Source organism: Macaca fascicularis, chromosome 7, assembly GCF_037993035.2.
Source record: "Macaca fascicularis isolate 582-1 chromosome 7, T2T-MFA8v1.1".
NCBI classification, from domain to species: domain Eukaryota; kingdom Metazoa; phylum Chordata; class Mammalia; order Primates; family Cercopithecidae; genus Macaca; species Macaca fascicularis.
Window position 1 is genome coordinate 8,840,821 of NC_088381.1, and position 18,780 is coordinate 8,859,600.

Here is an 18,780-nt window from a genome sequence, read left to right on the forward strand (position 1 = left end):
CCTGCTCAGCCTCCACAGATCCTGCTTCTGGAAGTTAAAACTTTTTTTTTTTTTTTTTGAGACGGAGTCTCGCTCTGTCGCCCAGGCTGGAGCACAGTGGCATGATCTCAGCTCACTGCAAGCTCCGCCTCCCGGGTTTATGCCATTCTCCTGCCTCAGCCTCCCTAGTAGCTGGGACTACAGGTGCCTGCCACCATGCCTGGCTAATTTTTTTTTTTTCTGCATTTTTAGTAGAGACGGGGTTTCACTGTGTTAGCCCGGATGGTCTCGATCTCCTGACCTCGTGATCCACCCGCCCCGGCCTCCCAAAGTGCTGGGATTACATGTGTGAGCCACCGCGCCCGGCCGAAACATAAATTCTTAAAAAGTACACAACTTTTTTTCTAGTGCTCGAATGACCTCTAGTGGCGCCTTAAATTATCACAGCCAATTGCTCACAGCAGGAATTAGGTTGGTGCAAAAGTAATTACAGTGTTTGCCGTTAAAAGTAATGAACTAAAGAACTAAAAGGTGTTGAGAAATAACAAAATTCAGATGGCATCACAAAGGAGCACCTGGCTCAATTTCAAGTTATTATATAAGCTCCCTACTATCCAACCAAATGTAGTTCACAATACAGTGTGTGTAATTCAAAACAGTTCACCAGAGAGTTCAGTACACACCATTTTTTCAAATGAAATAAGTATGATTTTCCCTACGTTCTTGCATTTCACATTAATAAAGCATCAGCAAACACCCATGAAGAGAACAGTACCAGAATAAAAGATACAAGAAGCTCAGGAATTAACACCCACCCTTTCTTCTCCGTTGAGGCAGCACCAGGAATACAACATCGACAAAGTACAAGTGGAGTAGCAGAAATACTTTGAGAACACAAACTGGCCACAGAACTCAACCTGAGTGAGCACAGGTAACAAATAGGATTCAGGAACTGCGGGGAACTGCGGGGCCAAACCCTCCAAGTGGGAGTGCAGCAGCAGCAACAGCAAGTACCAGTAGAATGAGGGCAGCACATCCCCCAGGGTGACCAGCAGGTCCCAGGTTACTTCACATGCCCTCTGCCCAGTCCCTTGAGAATTCCTGCAGCAGCAAACACACCATCTTCCAGGCACTGCTACGGGGAGTCCCAAGCATACTGATACAGTTTTCTTCATTTATTTTGACATATTTGTCTGTATCTATATATACAAGACACTGTCTAGGCATTGGGGTGGAGTGTTGAACAAGACAGTTCAAAATCCCTGTTCCAAAGGAACTTGCAGTCTAGTGTGGAAAGAGAAATAAATACATAAAATGCCAGGTGGCGATATATGCTGTGAAAAAGATCAAGTAGAACAATGGGGTTTGGAAATGACAGGGTACCCTTAGTACTCTTTTCAATAAGTTAGTCATCTCAATTCAGACTAGCTGTTCTACAAGCGCTCAACAGCCGCAGTGGCTGGTGGCTACTATACTAGGTAGCACAACAAATCTGAAACTATCATCCATGCCTTTTTAGTTCATAATCTTTATCCTCTTTCTTTCTGAATCCTAAAAGAATTCATGCAACTGATCTTCAAATTCACTAACTCAGCTTCCTGAAGTATCTATCCTACTTACTACTGCAACTACTGAATCATTTAATTCAACAGTCATATTTTACATATTCAGAGGCTCTTTCTTCACAGCTCCTGAGCAACAAACGCCTGCTCTGATGATGCAGGAATGTCCTCTGAAATCTTGGGACTTTGTCTTGGACCTTATGTTCTCTGCCATCTCCTACAGCTACTCCATATCACTGGAGATTCCTCTGAGCCATCAGAAGAAATCCCCATTTTTGAGATCCTAAGCCTTCTTATCTTCCTGGTAATACTGCCCTATATGTTCAATCTTTTAGATAAAAATCTACTCAACACATCTCTGAGAACCAAGTTGGGGACCATCAGTAATCACATAGGTCACAATTCATTTATTTTAGGCCCCCACCAAAAAGGCAAAAAAAAATTAGACTTAGTGGCATTTTACTAGTATCTCAAAGATCCAACCGTTTGCAGGAAATAGAGATGGAATTGTAAGCAAGGGAAATAAAGTGAAATTAAATTAATCTCCACCCAGACACTATAAGGACAGCTGGGATACCATCCCAGCAATTGCCTACTGCAGTGAACGGCACAGAGGGAAAATTTTCCAATTCCTCTTAAGGCTCCAAATACCAGTTGGCTATTATAGTGGGTAACACAGATACAGAAAGTTTTCCAATTCCTCTTAAAGCCCCAAATACCACACAACCAGCTTCAGTTCCACAAAATCCCCACTCCTTACCCCTTTTTTACGTCCTTCAGGACCTCTTGCTGTTTCCCCTAAAAAGCCTTCGTTCTTTTCACCTACGCTGACTCTTGAGCCTCTCACAGTTCAAGGGAGAAAAGTCTATTACCAATTAAGTGTAACATACATTAACAGAACAGGCATAAAGTAATCTTTCATACGAAAACACTAAATTCAAGGTGAAAAGCCAAAGAATTTGAATTTTGAATTTTAAGGTATGCTTTAACTAGGAAATACAGTAGCTGTAATAAAATGTTGGACAGACTACAAGAAAACTGGAAATGAAAAAAGCCCTATTCAAAAACAAATGAAATAATGATGAGTAGGGCTCACGAGCCTTGTTAACTCAGCTGTGCCGTTTTAATGATGGACTACATTGTAGATGAGCTGCTGTGTTTAAGCCTAGAGGTCTGTTGAGGTGATAGTTTTAGAATGATGTCCACAATCCCACAAAGAAAAATCAAGTGAAGGTCAAGGAAAGCTGCATGTTCTAAATTACAGAACCAACAACAGTATTTCTTGTCATTCATCACATTTCAGTCATAGAAGACATTACCTCAACAACAGGTGTATTTTCCTGGAGCTCAGTTGTGTGCGAAGCCAGTAAACCACTCACCCAAGCAACCTTGGCCCGTCTGTAAACAGAGAGAAAACAGGCTCTGAAGAGTCAGGGACCGAGGAAACTAACCCAAGCTAGTTACATTATGCCATGATCAGCATTAGATATAAGACTGTGAAATAAAAATTGAATGTGACAGGTCAGGCCCACACTCCCCCATATACACAGCCCAGAGAAACTCTCCCTTGTATACACAGGGAGACATCAACTGTAATATCTGCTGCAATTCTGCAATAGTAACAAAATTTAAACCAGTTGTGGTGTAATAGCAAAAGGGAAAATAAAAATTTTTAAAAGCCTTATCCAGAGAAAAGAGCAAAACAGTAATTAATCATTTATTGCTGAGTACAGAGGCATTTGGCTAAAGGTCTCTGTTCTACTTGTTAGTAGATCAGTGAGTTTCTATGTAAGTGCTAAATATCTGAACAATAACATATCTGTATGGATTCAGTTTAAAAGAAATTTTTACAATCAAAAGTTTTAAAAATACTGTACTATTTGCATAAACACTAGTCTTAATGAGGTGTTCCTTTAGTATCCAGCAGAAAACTGAATTTGATAAATCACTATTAATAAATCACATTCAGTGTGATTTGAAAAGGTATTTCAAACAGATAAGTTAATTCTGATGAGATTTTTTTCTAACTGAAACAAATGGTGAGTTGATGAGAACTGCTCTCATTTAGTGATGTCTGCATGTTGTCTGAGATAATCAGTATGTACCTTAGTCAGCTTTTATTTTTCACCTTCTTAAAACAAACCTATGTGGCACCGATGGAGGAAAACAAATCAGACTCAGAGAAGTACTACAGGGAAAATGTCTGCGCTATAACAACTCTAACATACAGAAATAATTCTTACAAATTTCAACACTTATTACATTGCCCATTAAAATTTCTTAACATATACAAATTAAAGAAGTCCTAGGCAATTGTAGAATTAGCATCCCACCTCTGAATAAAAAGATTATACTTTAAAAGTAACCATTTTGAAAAATATCTGTAGAATAATTGGAAAAGCCATCCTCCCACCTCAACCCTCCAAGTAGCTGGGACTACAGGCGTGCACCACCATGCTCAGCTAATTTTTTAACTTTTTGTAGAGATGGGGTCTCGCTATGATGCCCAGGCTGGCTTTGAACTCCTGACAAACAATCCTCCCATCTCAGCCTCCCAAACTGCTGGGATTATAGGCCTGAGCCACTGCACCTGCCTGTCTATCTCTTTTCAAAGACAAACTCAAAATACTTTTGAAACACTGAACCATTGTTCAATCTATAAAAGTAAATAATGGCTACCAGATTTAATCAATGAAAATAAAAATGTATCAACATGCCAATTATTTTCCCTAATATGACCAAAACATTTCATATTAGAACAAGAGAAAACATACTACCTAAAAACCCTATACTTTTAGAATAGAAACTTTAGGCCGGGCGCGGTGGCTCAAGCCTGTAATCCCAGCACTTTGGGAGGCCGAGACGGGCGGATCACGAGGTCAGGAGATCGAGACCATCCTGGCTAACACGGTGAAACCCCGTCTCTACTAAAAAATACAAAAAACTAGCCGGGCGAGGTGGCGGGCGCCTGTAGTCCCAGCTACTCGGGAGGCTGAGACAGGAGAATGGCGTAAACCCGGGAGGCGGAGCTTCCAGTGAGCCGAGATTGCGCCACTGCACTCCAGCCTGGGTGACAGAGCGAGACTCCGTCTCAAAAAAAAAAAAAAAAAGAAACTTTAAATAGCTTACAAATAGTCACTTTTTACCAAAATCCTAAATACAAGTACCACATGCCCTATAGACAACACCCTCACAGTACAGGTTCCTTCTCAAAATTCAGGTTTTCTCAGGTCACCACTCCAGGTGCCCCCAGTGACTCGACACCATACCTCAGAATCAACCCACCTCCATGACAGCATCTAAGGCACCACCGTCTACCAAACCCTCATGCACTGACAGAAATGTCCCACATCTGCACTGTTCAATCCAGTATCCACTAGACATGTGACTATCAAGCACATAAAATATGACAGATGCAAGTGACGAACAAAATATTTTATGTACATTAATTTTTTTTTTTTTTTTTTGAGACAGGGTCATCCAAGCTAGAGTGCAGTGGTGCAATCTCCGCTCACTGCAATGCCTCTCAGGCTCAAGCAATCCCCCCAACTCAGCCTCCCAAGTAGCCGAGACTATAGGTGTTTGTCACCACACCTGGCTAATTTTTGTATTTTTAGTAAAAACGGGGTTTTGCCACGTTGTCCGGGCTGGTCTTGAACTCCTGAGCTCAAGTGATCTGCCCACCTCGGCCTCCCAAAGTGCTGGGATTACAGTTGTGAGCCACTGCATCTGGCCTTAATTTTTATTTTAAAAATTACCCTACAGTGGAGGGTGAGGGAGGCAGCGCCCTGGGGTCATTACTTACATTTCATGCGCCTGGTCCTGGTTACCTCATAAGTAGGACCAATAACAACACATACCTTCTGTTGTTAAAAGAATCAAAGGAGATAATCCGTGTGCAGAAAGCACCACTGCGTCTGACAATACGTGCTGAATGAGTAGCTACTATTAATTTTTAATTTAAATAACCCCCATGAAGTGAATGGCTACCACATTAGAACAGAACTAAAATTTTGAACTTACTTATTCATTCGTCTACTTGTTTGCTATGTCTCCCTGACCAGCCCAGAAGATCCATGAAGGCAGGGCTATATATCGATCGCCACTGGGACACCTAGACAGTGCTCGGAGCGTACTCGGGCATCTAAAAATGTTTGTTGAATAAATACATCAACATCAAAAGCAAAATAAACACATTAGTAGGAAAGAAGTGCATAAAAGTATGGCTGTACAAGGCAAACAAAATGCAAACAGGATTGCCAATGTAAATCTCAGTAGAATTCAAGGCTAAACTCATGAGAAAATGATTCCCTTTAAACTAAAAACCGTATGACCTACAAAAGATACAAGGTGTGAATCTTTATACACCAAATAACAAAGCATGAAAAGTAAACCCATAGTAGTGGTAAACTTCAATTTTCTTCTCTTCCAAGCACAGAGAGAAGGCAACAATTAATATATTCATCAATATATTCACACATTCAAGCATCCTAAAGAAAACTAATGGAGTCAAAGTAACAGATGTATCTGTCAAACTCTACACCCTGCAAACAGTGACCACCCTTACTCAGTGGGAGGCTGTATAGGGTGGTGTCTAACACTCTGGAATTCAAAGTCTTGGCCCTGGCCCTGGCCCTGGCCCACCATTGGAGGTGAGGGAGACAGTGGCCTGGGATAATTACTCATCTTTCATGGGCCTGGTAGGCACAACAAGTAGACCAATCATAATATGTACCTCGTGTTGTTCTAAGAATCAGGAGATAATCCACATGGAGAAATTACCACTGTGTCCTGACGATTTGTGCAGAATGAGCAAGCTACTATTACTACATTATTAGCAATAGTTGACTACAGTCATGGCATATATTAAAAATGATTTTAAATTAAACCACAAAGATATGATTTCTTCCCTAGGGCAGAAATCACAAAGGACTCATTTTGATGTAGTAAAAGGAGAAAAGTAAAAATAACAAATATAAACCAAAACGCCTAAACACTTGTGGAGTTAAAAGCACTTCTGCCGGGCACGGTGGCTCACGCCTGTAATCCCAGCACTTTGGGAGGCCAAGGCGGGCACATCACTTGAGGTCAGAAGTTCAAAACCAGCCCGGACAACATGGTGAAACACCATCTCTACTAAAAAATACAAAAATTAGCCAGGCATGGTGGTGGGCGCCTGTAATCCCAGCTACTCGGGAGGCTGAGGCAGGAGAATCGCTTGAACCCAGGAGGCAGAGGTTGCACTGAGCCAAGACTGCACCACTGCATTCCAGCCTGGGCAGCAGAGCGAGACTCCATCTCCTAAATAAATAAATAAATAAATAAATAAAGCACTTCTATATACCTTATACATCATATGAAAAAACGAAAACTTTGCCCAGGTACAGTGCTTCACACCTGTAATCCTCAGCACTTTAGGAGGACTCCATGGAAGTATCACTAAGGCCAGGAGTTCAAGACCAGCCTGGCCAACAAAGTGAGACCCCGTTTCTACAAAAAAAAAAAAAATGTAATTTAGTCAGGCATGGTGGCATGCACCTGTAGACCCATTCCAGCCTGGGGGACACAGTGAGACCCTATTTTTTTTAGAGTGAGTCTGTAAAAATAATAAAAATAATAAAATAAATAAAGGAAACAAAAGAAAAAATAAAAGGGAAAGGCAAAGAAAGAAAGAGTCCATAAATCACAATCATGTAAGTAACACAAATCCAAACTTATGAGACATTCTCTGTCTTTAATGATTGCAGACTAAACACTCGACACTCACTTTTCTGATCCCTCGAGAATCTCTAAGACACAAGTTTGTTTTATTAAATGATAATTGGAAAAAAAAATCACCATTCACCATCAGTTATTCCTTTAAGATGGTTCCTTGTGCTCTATTTAAACATAATTTGTATTCCTAGTGCTATGCCCCAGTATTTCCCAGCAGGGAAAAAAAAGAAAAACAGAATTTATGCTTAAGAACCTTAAAAGAAACAATGACTAGCAAACTAAATAAAATAGAAAAGTAAATCAGTGAAGCAAGGAAGAAGGAAAATAAATTATCCAAAACTAGTGAGGAAAGGAAATAGATAAAGGAACAGAGTTAGCTAAGAAAATTCCTGGAAACCCAGGTGCTTCTTGCAACTAAGATGAAAGACATAAGAAAACACACAAAGAGGCCGGGCACGGTGGCTCACGCCTGTAATCCCAGCACTTCGGGAGGCCAAGGCGGGCGGATCACGAGGTCAGGAGTTCAAGACCAGCCTAACCTACATGGTAAAACACCGTCTCTACTGAAAATACAAAAATTAGCCAGGTGTGGTGGCATGTGCCTGTATTCCCAGCCACTCAGGAGGCTGAGGCAGGAGAATCGCTTGAACCCGGGAGGCGGAGGTTGCAGTGAGCTGAGATTGTGCCACTGTATTCCAACCTAGGTGACAGAGTGAGACTCCGTCTCAAGAAAATAACAACAACAACAACAACAACAAAAACCCCAAAACAAGCCACACACTCAAAGAATGAGGAGGAAGTTTGTTCAAAACAAGAAAATCTAAATTTAAGAACATGGACTTTCAATTAAAGAAAAAAAAGATGGACTTTCAAGACAAAAAGACAGGGGTAAACTTAATATTGCCAAAAAAAAGATCAGCGACATCAACACGACCCTGGGGGCCTGTGGACAACTCCTGGCTGCAGGTGCAGAGCGTCCTTGCCAGATGCAGGTACCAGGGCTGCCCCCATGGCCCCAAAGCACCCCAGCCTCCACGGCTGAGCCTGAGGGCTCTTGTGACAGGCTCTGTGTCCAAGCTGGCAGACGTGGGTGCTCTCTGGAGCTGTCAGAGAGCTCGTGGTTTACGGTGTAAGCGCTGAGAGCTGGGAGGGGGTTGTGTGTGGGGCCGCACTCTGAGGACGCCAGAGGCCTAGGAATGTCATCCTGGGCACACTGTACCTGTTGTGCAGTCCGAGTCATGCTGCCAGGGCAGAGTATACAGCTCCCAGCCTGGGAGTGCTGAGAGCCAAATCCACTGCAGAGCAGGGTGAGAGTCAGGGTCCCACCTCCTCTATCTGACGGCAACCCAGTGGTGACCTAGGATAAAACCTCGAGAGTCCCATACACACGGTCAACCCACAACACACCTCACCGCCCAGGCGGGGACACACGGCCTCTTCCCTCCCTCCCAGGTCCCATCATAGCTGCCAGCATGTGACTGAAGGCAGGGTCCCTGGCCCCCGCTGAAGCACTATCGCAGGTCAGCAGGCTCACGCACCTTGGCCTGTTGCTCCTAGAGGTCGCCTCTGCTATTCAGACAAGGGGACCACAGTGCCTGGTGTGCCGGCTGAGCTCTGCCCAGCAAGCCCACCCACCTCCCCTGCCATGGACACTCCCTCTTCTGCTTTTCCCAACAGGAAGGGCCCAGCCTCACCTATACAACCTGCAACCCCCAACAAGCTGAGGCTCCTCTCTTAGACTTACAAGTCTATAGCCAGTGGCATCCGGCTGCCTGCCCTCCCTGCCTCCCCCAGGGTCCCTTCAGAGGATCCTGGGCGTTCTGACCACCCAGAGGGTTCTCCGGTGATCACTCCAGCCATCCATCCCTTTTAGCTTCATCATCCTGGTTCAAGCAGTGTTCCTTCTCTATCAGGCCTGGTGGCTGTTGCGTTGGGCTCCCCAAGGCGAGAGGTGGCCCCGGACCAGTGGGTTGGAAGACAGGGTGACCAGAGAAGAGGGAAGCCTGAGGGGGGCGAGCATTGGTCTTAACAGAGGGTGCACTGCCTGGGTGCCGTGGACGAGGCCAGCGTACGTGGGGTGGGGAGGGCTGCCACAGTCCCCAGGCACTACCTGTGAAGCTCCGGCTCCTCCCTCCATCTTCCTCCCCTTTCCCTTCCAGCCCCTCTTCTCCAGGAACCTTGACACGCCCACACCTGTGCCCTCCCCTCCCTGACCCTCCCACAGCTGCTGTGGCACACCTGTGCTCTGCACTTGCCTCACCAGCTCTCTGCTCACTTTTCTCTCTCCTGTTTTCTCTCTGCTTTCTCTCCAACCGCCAGCCGATCGGGTCCGGCAAGTCCATCCCGTCCTGAGAGCCCTAGGCCCTCCTTCGACCTCTAAATAGATCCCCCTTCTTCTGGGAGGCCTCCCTTTCCAAGCCTGCTTGGGCGGCTGTTCTGTGATTTGACAGTGGCTCCCTCGGCCCCAAAGCCAGCCCCCTTCATCTGTGACTTGGTCTGCTGTAGTGGTGAGCTGACACCTCCAGGTGTGACTGTGGCTGAAAACGTGTGCCCCCCTCGGTGGTATGTCCCTGCCCTGTTCTATAAATATCTATAAATACATATATGTACATATATACACATACATATATACACATACATATATACACATACATATACACACATACATATACACACATACATATACACATACATATACACACATACATATACACACATACATATACACACATACATATACACACATACATATATACATATACACATACATATATACACACACACACACACACACACACACACTCTCCTACATGTGGCTGGCCGCCTCGCCTCTAGCACTGGGAATCAGTCACCGTGCTGTCCTTCTGGAGTCCTGTGTCCCAACAAGAGAAAGCTGTCCCCTGACATTGCCCCTCCAAAGTGCAGCACCTCCAGTGAGCCTCCCTGTCCTGCCCGGCCTGCGGACAGCCCCCGCCATCCCTCCCGCCCCCACCAAGCATGGGAGTGCTGTGCAGGCAGCGGTGTGGCCTGACAGTCTCTACCAGTCCTGCTGTCCCTCACACCCATTTCTGGATGGCGGGGAAATGTGTCCTCTGCTGGCTGTGTTCTCTGTGGCGCTCAGGGGAGGGGAAAGGCCAAGCCATTTCTAGGGTGCTGTCGGGAGCGGTGAAAAGGCCATACCCTTTCCAAGGTTCACTTTTCCTGGAAAGCCCCTGGAGCTTCCCTGGCTCTTATCCTGTGAAGCCGGCTCTGGCCACCAGGGGGCAGGGACATGAACGCAGCCTGGAGGGAGCCTGCGGGGCAGCCGGCGCTCTGGAGGGACAGACAGAAGAGGCCACCAGGTGCAGACAGGAGAGGGAGGCACGGGGACGGAATGGAAGACGCCTGGGCTGGGTGGAAGTCAGTGCCCTTAGGTGCTGGTACCTGTCTTCCCGGCCACCGCTAGATCAGGCTTCTGAGCCTGTTGGCTGTCAGGGCCCGACCGCGCCCAGTAGGCGCCATGGCAGTCCCTGTGGAATCCCCCAGGCGCCACCAGGCAGCATACAGGTAACAAGCCTGGAAGGTCCCCAACAGCCTAGCTGGACATGCCCAAGACACTCTGGGGCTCCTCGTTCGGTGGCACAAACTCCAGGACCCAGTGAGGGAAACGGGAACACACCAGGCCGAGGAGTATGGCTAAATCCGTTTATTCCAAAATAAAAAGCAAAATAAACAGGAGTCGCATCACCACGGAGCCACGACCCCATCCCCGCCTCCTTCCTCTGTCCTATGCTAGCAATAAATAAGTTTCCCAGCCACAAATAATCATTAGAACCTCCTCCCCATGTGCCAGCTCCAACCACAGCCTAGTTAAGACACAAGGGCAGCTCTACCCTATATCTTATATACAAAACGCTACACAGACACAGTATGTACACCGGGGAAGGGGGGCCACCCCAGCAGCCCATGTCCTCCCTGGTCCACAGTTAGCCCCACTGTCCTGCCTCAGCTACCTCTCTGAATAAGAAGCTGGGAGCCCCCCTGAGGGAAAAGTTGCTATGGTGAGAGAAAGGCCATCAGACCTCCTCGAAACAAACCAACTCCACCAGCCTCTGGCTCTTAAATAACAATCATCGTCATCTGGAAATTTAAAGACTCAGCCCTGGTCAAGGTGGCAAAGGGTCTATTTGTCTTTCCCCATTAGACAGAGGTCTTGTCTTGCTACCCTAATTGTAAAGCGGTGACTGGGAAGCGGTGGTAGGGACACGGTGGCGGTGGAGACTCCAGCCCCGCTTCTCCAGGCTTTGCTGACAGGGGTCTGCTTTTAATTTTTATTTTTATCCCATGACTTGTTTTTTAAATCCCAGTACTTCTTTTTCATAATTTTTTTGCAACTTTTCATGAAACTTTTTTCTACTTTTTTGCCACAGGGTTTTTTGCCACAACTTTTTTACATTTTTTATCCCATAACTTTTTCACCCCATAACTTTTTTTAATCCCATAACTTTTTTATTTTGTGTTCTTTTAATAAACACTTGCATAGTTTTATTACAAGTTTGTAAAAATGAAACAGTTTATCTCATGCCAGGCATGCCCAGCATTGGCACAGTATCAATACCTTTAATACTATAGTTTTCAAGACACGCAAAATAAAATTTTAAGGCAAAAACAGCACTTTGCAACAACTTAAGAATTTATTACATTACAGTAGCATGACACCAGCAGACAATAATGCCACTTTAGGCAAAAGTCTTTCAGTATTTCCTTATACATTCTGTTTACAAGAATTCATAAATTGGTAAAAGTCATTCTAAGAAAACTTGGCAGATAAAGCTTTGGACTGGAATTGGCATTTCTTTCTCTACTTTTCCTTCCCACCGTTTCTTTCTTTTAAACTACAGTGTTCATATTTTAAAATGTTTTAACTTATTTCAGAACATTGATAGCAGTTACATTTTTTAATAGTTATATTATTTTAAAATGACTAAGATAAAGTTTTAGAGAAACTATATTATGGATAGGGCGGATTTACATGTTCAAATTTTCTAAAAATCAGCTTTGGTATTAAAGCTGAATTTTTTTTTTTTTCATTTCTGGAAAACCTATCAGGTTTAATTAAATACTTTAAAAATGGTTACTATATATTGCAATATTTAAATAGGTATTTTGATTCTTCCTAAGAAAATTCAAATTTAGTCAGTTGAACTCACATTTTAACATTCTATGTTTCTAATGAACTCTAACCTTCCAATGTTGCCTTCTAAGCAAATTGAAAGCTGCCTTACACTGAATGAGGAAGAGCACAAATACTTGGCTGAATGAGGTATCGCAAAAGACTGCGTGCACTTTGAAGAAAGACTTAAGTTATTGTCCTATGATTTCCATCCTTTTTAGCTGTTTCTTAAATATATGCCAAATACCTACACAAAGAGTGGAATTTCAGTTAACACAGTAAATTTATTTTCCAGATGGACATTCAACTGAAATACGCCAGCGTGTGATTTAACCCATCGGCACCTGATGAACACAGTATGGTCAGATTGGTCACAGATGCTAAACACTATCTGAAGGTCATGCCCAGTCACTGATGTTTATCAGGGTAAAAGTGAAGTGATTTCAACGACAAAAGTACCTTTGAAATAATTTATCAATGTATTCGGTAAACCCAGTTTCAGAATGATAAAGAAAAAAACATTACACAAAATAATGTGGCTAATTCACAGTGGTCCAATTTCTAGCCTGAGGGTTTAAAATGGACTTAAAGTAACGGTCTTTAAACTGAACTCAAAGAATGCAAAAGCAGGAAGTTCAGAAAATAAAAGGCAAGAACAGGACTTTAAGTGCATTTTAAACCCATGGGCTAGAAATTGTACCACTGTTAATTAGTCGCATTATTTGGTCTAACATTTTTTCTTTATTATTCTGAAACTGGGCTTATCTAATACACTGATATATTCATACAATTTGGAAGAATCAGTTGAAGTCACAGGACCCAATATTTGCGCTCTTTCAGTGAATGCAGGCAAATCTGTTATTCATCAGTAAAATCGTATTTTAGTCTCCTGTTAACGTCATATTTATAAAAGTATCATGAGGATGCCAAATGCTGAAAATGGAGATGGTCTAGTAACTAGAAATCCCCACCCCAGGGAGCACACGTACGTATCTCCCTACATCCTAATACTGTGATGTGTTTTGGACACAGACATTAGAACCTCATGAAGTTTTAACTGTTGAGTCTTTCCCAAGCATCATCAAGTTATGATTTAGGGAATGTGTGACTGAAATTCATTCATTCCTCATGCATAGGCATGATCACATAAATACTGCACAAAATATGTCCCTACAAAGTAATCAACAGTGCACACTTGAGGGCAAACCGCATATTGAGCTAATGAAGGGCTCACTGTGATTAAGATTGGATCAAACAGTAGCAGAACATAAGCAAATTTTATCTGAATTCTGTAATGAACATACATGCTATAATAACATTACAAAAGCATGGCAGCCTATTCCAAACCAGCGAGAATAGTTCTGTGCAAACAGTGGGTCTTGGGGTGTTTGAACTCCCACCACGTAAGGGCAAACTCGATATACATGCTAATGACCTACAATTATGAAATTAAAAAAGAAAATGCTAAAGGATGCCAGAGTGAACCTCAGTGAAGGCCACAGAGACCCAATCTCTTTTAACTTTTTACAAATAAACTTAAACTACAAACTAGAAACACAAATAATCAAGAGTGGCTCTAACATTCAAATGAACTAAATGAATTGTGTAGGAGATTAACCCCATAACTTTGTTTCTTTTTAAAAAGTTTCTTGACCAGCTCTTTGATGACGGTGATGTTTATCTCCTTCTTCTTGGCAGCCAAGCCCAGCAAAAGAACGGCACGCAGCGGTTGCTGCCCAAGCCTGGGTGCTCCTGGTGCTCCTGGTGCTCCTGCGCGATGGGCTGAGCAGTGGGGTTGTCCTGGGGAGACCCCTCCCTGGCCTCTCCTTGCCCAGTCTCGGCGCTGACGCTGAGGCTCAGCTCACAAAGATCTTTGGAGAGAGGGAGGCGGGGATCTGAGTGCAGCGCCAGCACCCCCTGCTCCTGCCTGCCCGCCCCGCCTGAGGGCTCTATTCACCGCCATGCTTGTGGGCAGCCCCAAGCTCCTGGGGGGCTGGGGCTCCTGGACGGGGCTCATGAGCAGGGTTCTGGGCAGAGATCAGGAGTTTGCTGTGCTTGTTGTTGTAGTCGCTGCCAACCATAACAGCATCTCCTGCAGCGCCAGCAGCTTCACCTGGAGGGAGGGGTGCTCAGCTGTCACACCGCTGCCGGCGCCCACCCCCACGCCCACCCCCACCCCTGCAGAGATGTTGCACACCCTACCTTCATCTCCTCCCTGTGCCGGACCAGCCTGATGATGTCCTCCTCCCATTGCTGCATCCTCGGCACTGCCCCCTGCCTCTGTTAGAAGCTGATGAACATTCCTGCGGGAGGACAGGGCTCAGACGCTGGGGCCCCTCCGAAGGCCCTGCAGCTCCCCCTGCCCTGCTCTGGCCTCCCACTCACTGATGGCATCTCTCTCCCCAGTATTCGATGAACGGAAGTTCGGGTTTCTCCACCAGCTCACTCAGGTCCGCCATCTCCTCCCGGTGGTCCATAAAGCCGCTCTGGAGCCAAAATAATGGGGTCACATCTCGGTAGCGACCTGCCCTCAGGTGGCATTTTCAAGTAAGTCATGGAGAAGCTGGAGGTGAGTCCTGGCATGGGCCAGCTTCTCCACGACTTCCTGCAGGGCCCGGTGGGTCTCCGCACTCACAGACTCGCCCCCAGTCCCTGGGGCTGGGACCGCTGCCTCTGGCTCCTTCTGGGCCGAGGCCACCAGGTAAGCCAGGTGCTGGCAGCACACCCTCTGCTCTGTCACCCGCTCTTGTAACCCTGCCTGCTCCTCCTGGGCACTGGCTCCAGCGGATTTGAAACATGCCACCTGAGGGCAAGACGTGAGCATTCTTGTAGGGGCATACACAGAACAAACGGGGCAGAGAGGTGGAGCGCAGCCCCTTCCCTTGGGGCCTCAGTTCGTCACAGGTGAAATGGTGTCTGACCACTGGCTCTCGGAAGGGGTGAGGGTCCAGAGAAATCAGAAGGCAGGGAAAGTAAGAGCATAAAGGGGTCTTGCAGGGACCACAGAGGAAGGTGGCAAAATCGGTGCGGGGGGAGTCAGGCTCACCATGGCCTCCCAGCTCTCCTGGTCCTCTGGGACGCTCGGCATGGGCTGAGGGGCCTCCTCCTCCTCACTGTCCAGATGTTCTCCTCCATCTCCTGTGGGGAGTGGCCAGAGGGCTCCTCAGACAACCCAACAATGGAGGTACTGTGGGCCCACCTCTGCCTCCACCCTCACTATGTAACCCTGAGCCAGCCCCTCCTAGAGAGGAATAAGCTACTGTTCTTTATTTTTCCTTTTAAGTACCAAGATCTTGCTATAGCGCCCAGGCACAGTCCCACTACCGGTCGGTGCAGGAGTTCTGACCTGCTCCGTTTCTGACCTGGGCCAGTTCAACCATCCTTAGGCAACTTGGTGGCCCCCACGCTCCCAGGAGGTCACCATATTGATGCCGAACTTAGTGCAGGCACCCGGTCGGCATAATGACCAGCTGTTCTAAAGGTCTCTTCCAACTCCTCAATCCTGTGCTGCTAACAGTCCCCCCTTCCTCCTGGGGCTCTGTCCTCTTCCTCTGAGTGGCCTCCCGTACCTTCCCCAGGGACAGCCATGAGGCTCAGTTGGTCCTGCAGCTGCTGATTCTGCTGCCTGGCAGCCTCCAGGTGCTCCTAAGGGGCCAGGAAAGAGTGACAACGCACGGAGTTTGCCAGGTCGTCCCCCTCATGGCCCCATCCTCAGCAGGTCCCTCCCCGGGTCTCCTGTAACTTTTGGCGGGCCATCTCGGCCACCGCTTTGCCCCAAGCTTCCTGCTGCTGCAGCTGGTTCATTAGCTGGGTCTGCTGCAGTAACTGCCTGTGCAGCACCTCCTTCTCAGAGGTCAGCTGCTGATAGGCGGCCACCTGCTGCTGATAGGTGGCCACGGACTGCTGCAGGTGACCCAGGTAATGGTCTGGCTGCTGCTGCAGACTCTGAGCCTCTTGGCTCTTCAGCTCCACCTGCAGGAAGACCCTGGGTGTGAGGGCACGTGGCGGCTGGCTTCCAGATTCTGGGCCCATTAATAGGGTAGCGAGGGCACTGTGGGGCTCTGTCGCCTGCCCAGGCCCCTGGCCCCTTACTCCAGGCCTAAGTGACTCTCTCCCTTTCCTAGAACCCCATGCTTCCTTCCTCAGCCTCAAATCTCATACCCTCCTTCACCATTTAAACTGTAGGCCACAGACTGGTGGAAAAGCAGTGGGAGCCAGCTACCATCTGCTAAGTGTGCTACAGGCCTAATGCTTTCCATGTATTATGTCATTTAATCCTCAGCTCCTCTGTAAGGAAAATGCTACCTTCCTTTTGAAGTTAAAGAAACAGAGGCGGCTGGGCGTGGTGGCTCATGCCTGTAATCCCAGGACTTTGGGAGGCCGAGGTGAGCACATCATGAGGTCAGGAGATCAAGACCATCGTGGCTAACACAGTGAAACCCAGTCTCTACTAAAAAATACAAAAACTTAGCTGGGCATGGTGGCAGGCGCCTGTAGTCCCAGTTACTCGGGAGGCTGAGGCAGGAGAATGGTGTGAACCCGGGAGATGGAGCTTGCAGTGAGCTGCGATTGCACCACTGCACTCCAGCCTGGGCAACAGAGTCAGACTCCATCTCAAAAAGAAACAGAGACTTAGAGATGCAAAGTACTTGAATGGTGATCAGTGGAACCGAGGTTGGAATCCAGTTTCAATCTAAGGAGCATTTTTGTTTTGTTTTGAGACAGAGTGTCACTCTGTGGCCCAAGCTGGAGTGCAGTGGTGCAATCTCAGCTCATTGCAACCTCCATCTCCTGGGCTCAGGCGATTCTCATGCCTCAGCCTCCTGAGTAGGTGGGATTACAGGCATGCTCCACCATGTCCAGCTAATTTTTTTTTTTTTTTTTTTTTGTAATTTTAGTAGAGATGAGATTTTACCATGTTGGCCAGGCTGATCTCAAACTCCCGACCTCAAGAGATTCTCCTGCCTCAGCCTCCCAAAGTGCTGGGATTATAGGCCTGAGCCACTGTGCCTGGCATAAGGAGCCTCTTATCCCACTGTCTGTTCCCCTATGATTGGGGGGCTTCATGCCTCTAGCTGGGATGATGATGTCCAGACCTGGGAGGAGCCCAGGGCTACCCACCTCTAAAAGTCAGAGGGCAGGAAGGAAGAAAGGGTCATAAGACTGCCCTGGAGGGTGCTGAGGTCACCTGCCCCCAGGCTGGAGCTGCTTCTGGCCTGGCACCTCCCCTCCCCAGAGGCTGGTGCCCGCTTCCCAGCCCTTCTTGGATGGGGTGGGGGTTACAATCTACTTCACCTCGCCCAGCGTCTCCTGTAGCTCCTCCACTTGCTGCTCCAACTGCAGTGCACTCTTGTTCTCATTGTTCTGGACAGAGAGAAGCAATCAGCTGCCACCCACTGCAGCTGGAGACCCCAGAAGTTGGTGTCTGACTCCCATGGCACGGGGAAGGGTGGAGGCAGGTTAGAAAAATCATCCCCTCTCTCCCACAGCTACCAGAGCAGGGCTCTGGCTCACAGGTGCCTTTAGAAGTAACATTTCACGTGAGGGCTACACTGCCCCATTTTACAAGTTGGGAAACAAAGGCCTGGAGGGCTAGGGAGGAGGGCAGGCTCCCCAGTTGGGGCAACGCAGCAGCTCCTCGACGCTGCTCTGTGGCTCGGCCAGCTGCTGAAGCTTCTCCTCCTGCTCCTGAAGCCTCTCCTTTTGTGGCTGGTTCAGGGGACTTACGTGCTGATGGTTTTCCACGTGGGCCTGGAGCTCTGCTGACACCCTCTCTAGTTCCTTCCTCAGGTGCTGCAGCTCCTCCTCAGCGGGCACTGCTGGGCGCTCCGGGGGCAGGGGTTTAGCTGAGAAAGGAAGCAGACAATAAGGGCCTCTGGATTCTCAAAAACAAAAACAAAACAAAACAAACAACAACAACAAAAAAACCCTCCTCTTGGTGCACAGCTCCTCTCAGGCTCCCCAAACTTGGCCTCACTGCTAATGATTCCTCGCACCCGGATGGCAGCCAATCTTCCAAACCACTTTCAGATGGAGAGCACTGTGGGTGGCTGACAACGGGCCCTCTTTGCTGATGGGGACACTCAGGCTCATGGAGATAACAAGACTTGTTGTTTCCTGGCACAGACCTCTTTCCTTCTGCCTCAAAGCCCTTCCATCCACCCACCTCCCTGGGGCATTCTAAGCCACCCCCAGAGCCCCCTCTGATGCCAGGCCTGCTCCCAGGTCACATCAGCCCCATCCTACCCATCTGGTTTTTTAGTTTCGACAAACTCCTCTCCAGCTTCTCTACCAGACGCATGTGATGCTGCTTCTCCTTCTTTAGTGTGCAAACCTGCCCAAAGCACAGGGATAAAGGGCCCTGGAGAGAGG

At 47.0% G+C, this 18,780-nt stretch overlaps 2 protein-coding genes across 3 annotated transcripts in view; both read right to left on the reverse strand.

Annotated features, from left to right (window-relative positions):
* Window positions 1-11,910: 11,910 nt before the first annotated feature.
* LOC123574662 (putative golgin subfamily A member 8F) overlaps window positions 11,911-18,780 on the reverse strand; it is a 34,159-nt gene continuing 27,289 nt past the window's right edge. For both annotated transcript variants that reach the window (XM_073995411.1, XM_065547688.2), the window contains 9 exons: window positions 18,655-18,742; window positions 18,136-18,254; window positions 17,704-17,772; window positions 15,978-16,053; window positions 15,455-15,546; window positions 14,794-14,894; window positions 14,611-14,711; window positions 14,366-14,521; window positions 11,911-14,279 (listed from right to left, as the gene is read on the reverse strand). In XM_073995411.1, the coding sequence (XP_073851512.1) occupies window positions 14,086-14,279; window positions 14,366-14,521; window positions 14,611-14,711; window positions 14,794-14,894; window positions 15,455-15,546; window positions 15,978-16,053; window positions 17,704-17,772; window positions 18,136-18,254; window positions 18,655-18,742 (996 nt within the window). In that variant the 3' untranslated portion in view covers window positions 11,911-14,085. The remainder of the gene's footprint in view (window positions 14,280-14,365; window positions 14,522-14,610; window positions 14,712-14,793; window positions 14,895-15,454; window positions 15,547-15,977; window positions 16,054-17,703; window positions 17,773-18,135; window positions 18,255-18,654; window positions 18,743-18,780) is intronic.
* On the reverse strand, window positions 16,061-16,557 carry LOC135971761 (golgin subfamily A member 2-like). The gene has a single exon (XM_065547694.2). It carries the CDS (start codon window positions 16,438-16,440, stop codon window positions 16,120-16,122), a length of 321 nt encoding a protein of 106 aa, XP_065403766.1. The 5' UTR covers window positions 16,441-16,557; the 3' UTR covers window positions 16,061-16,119.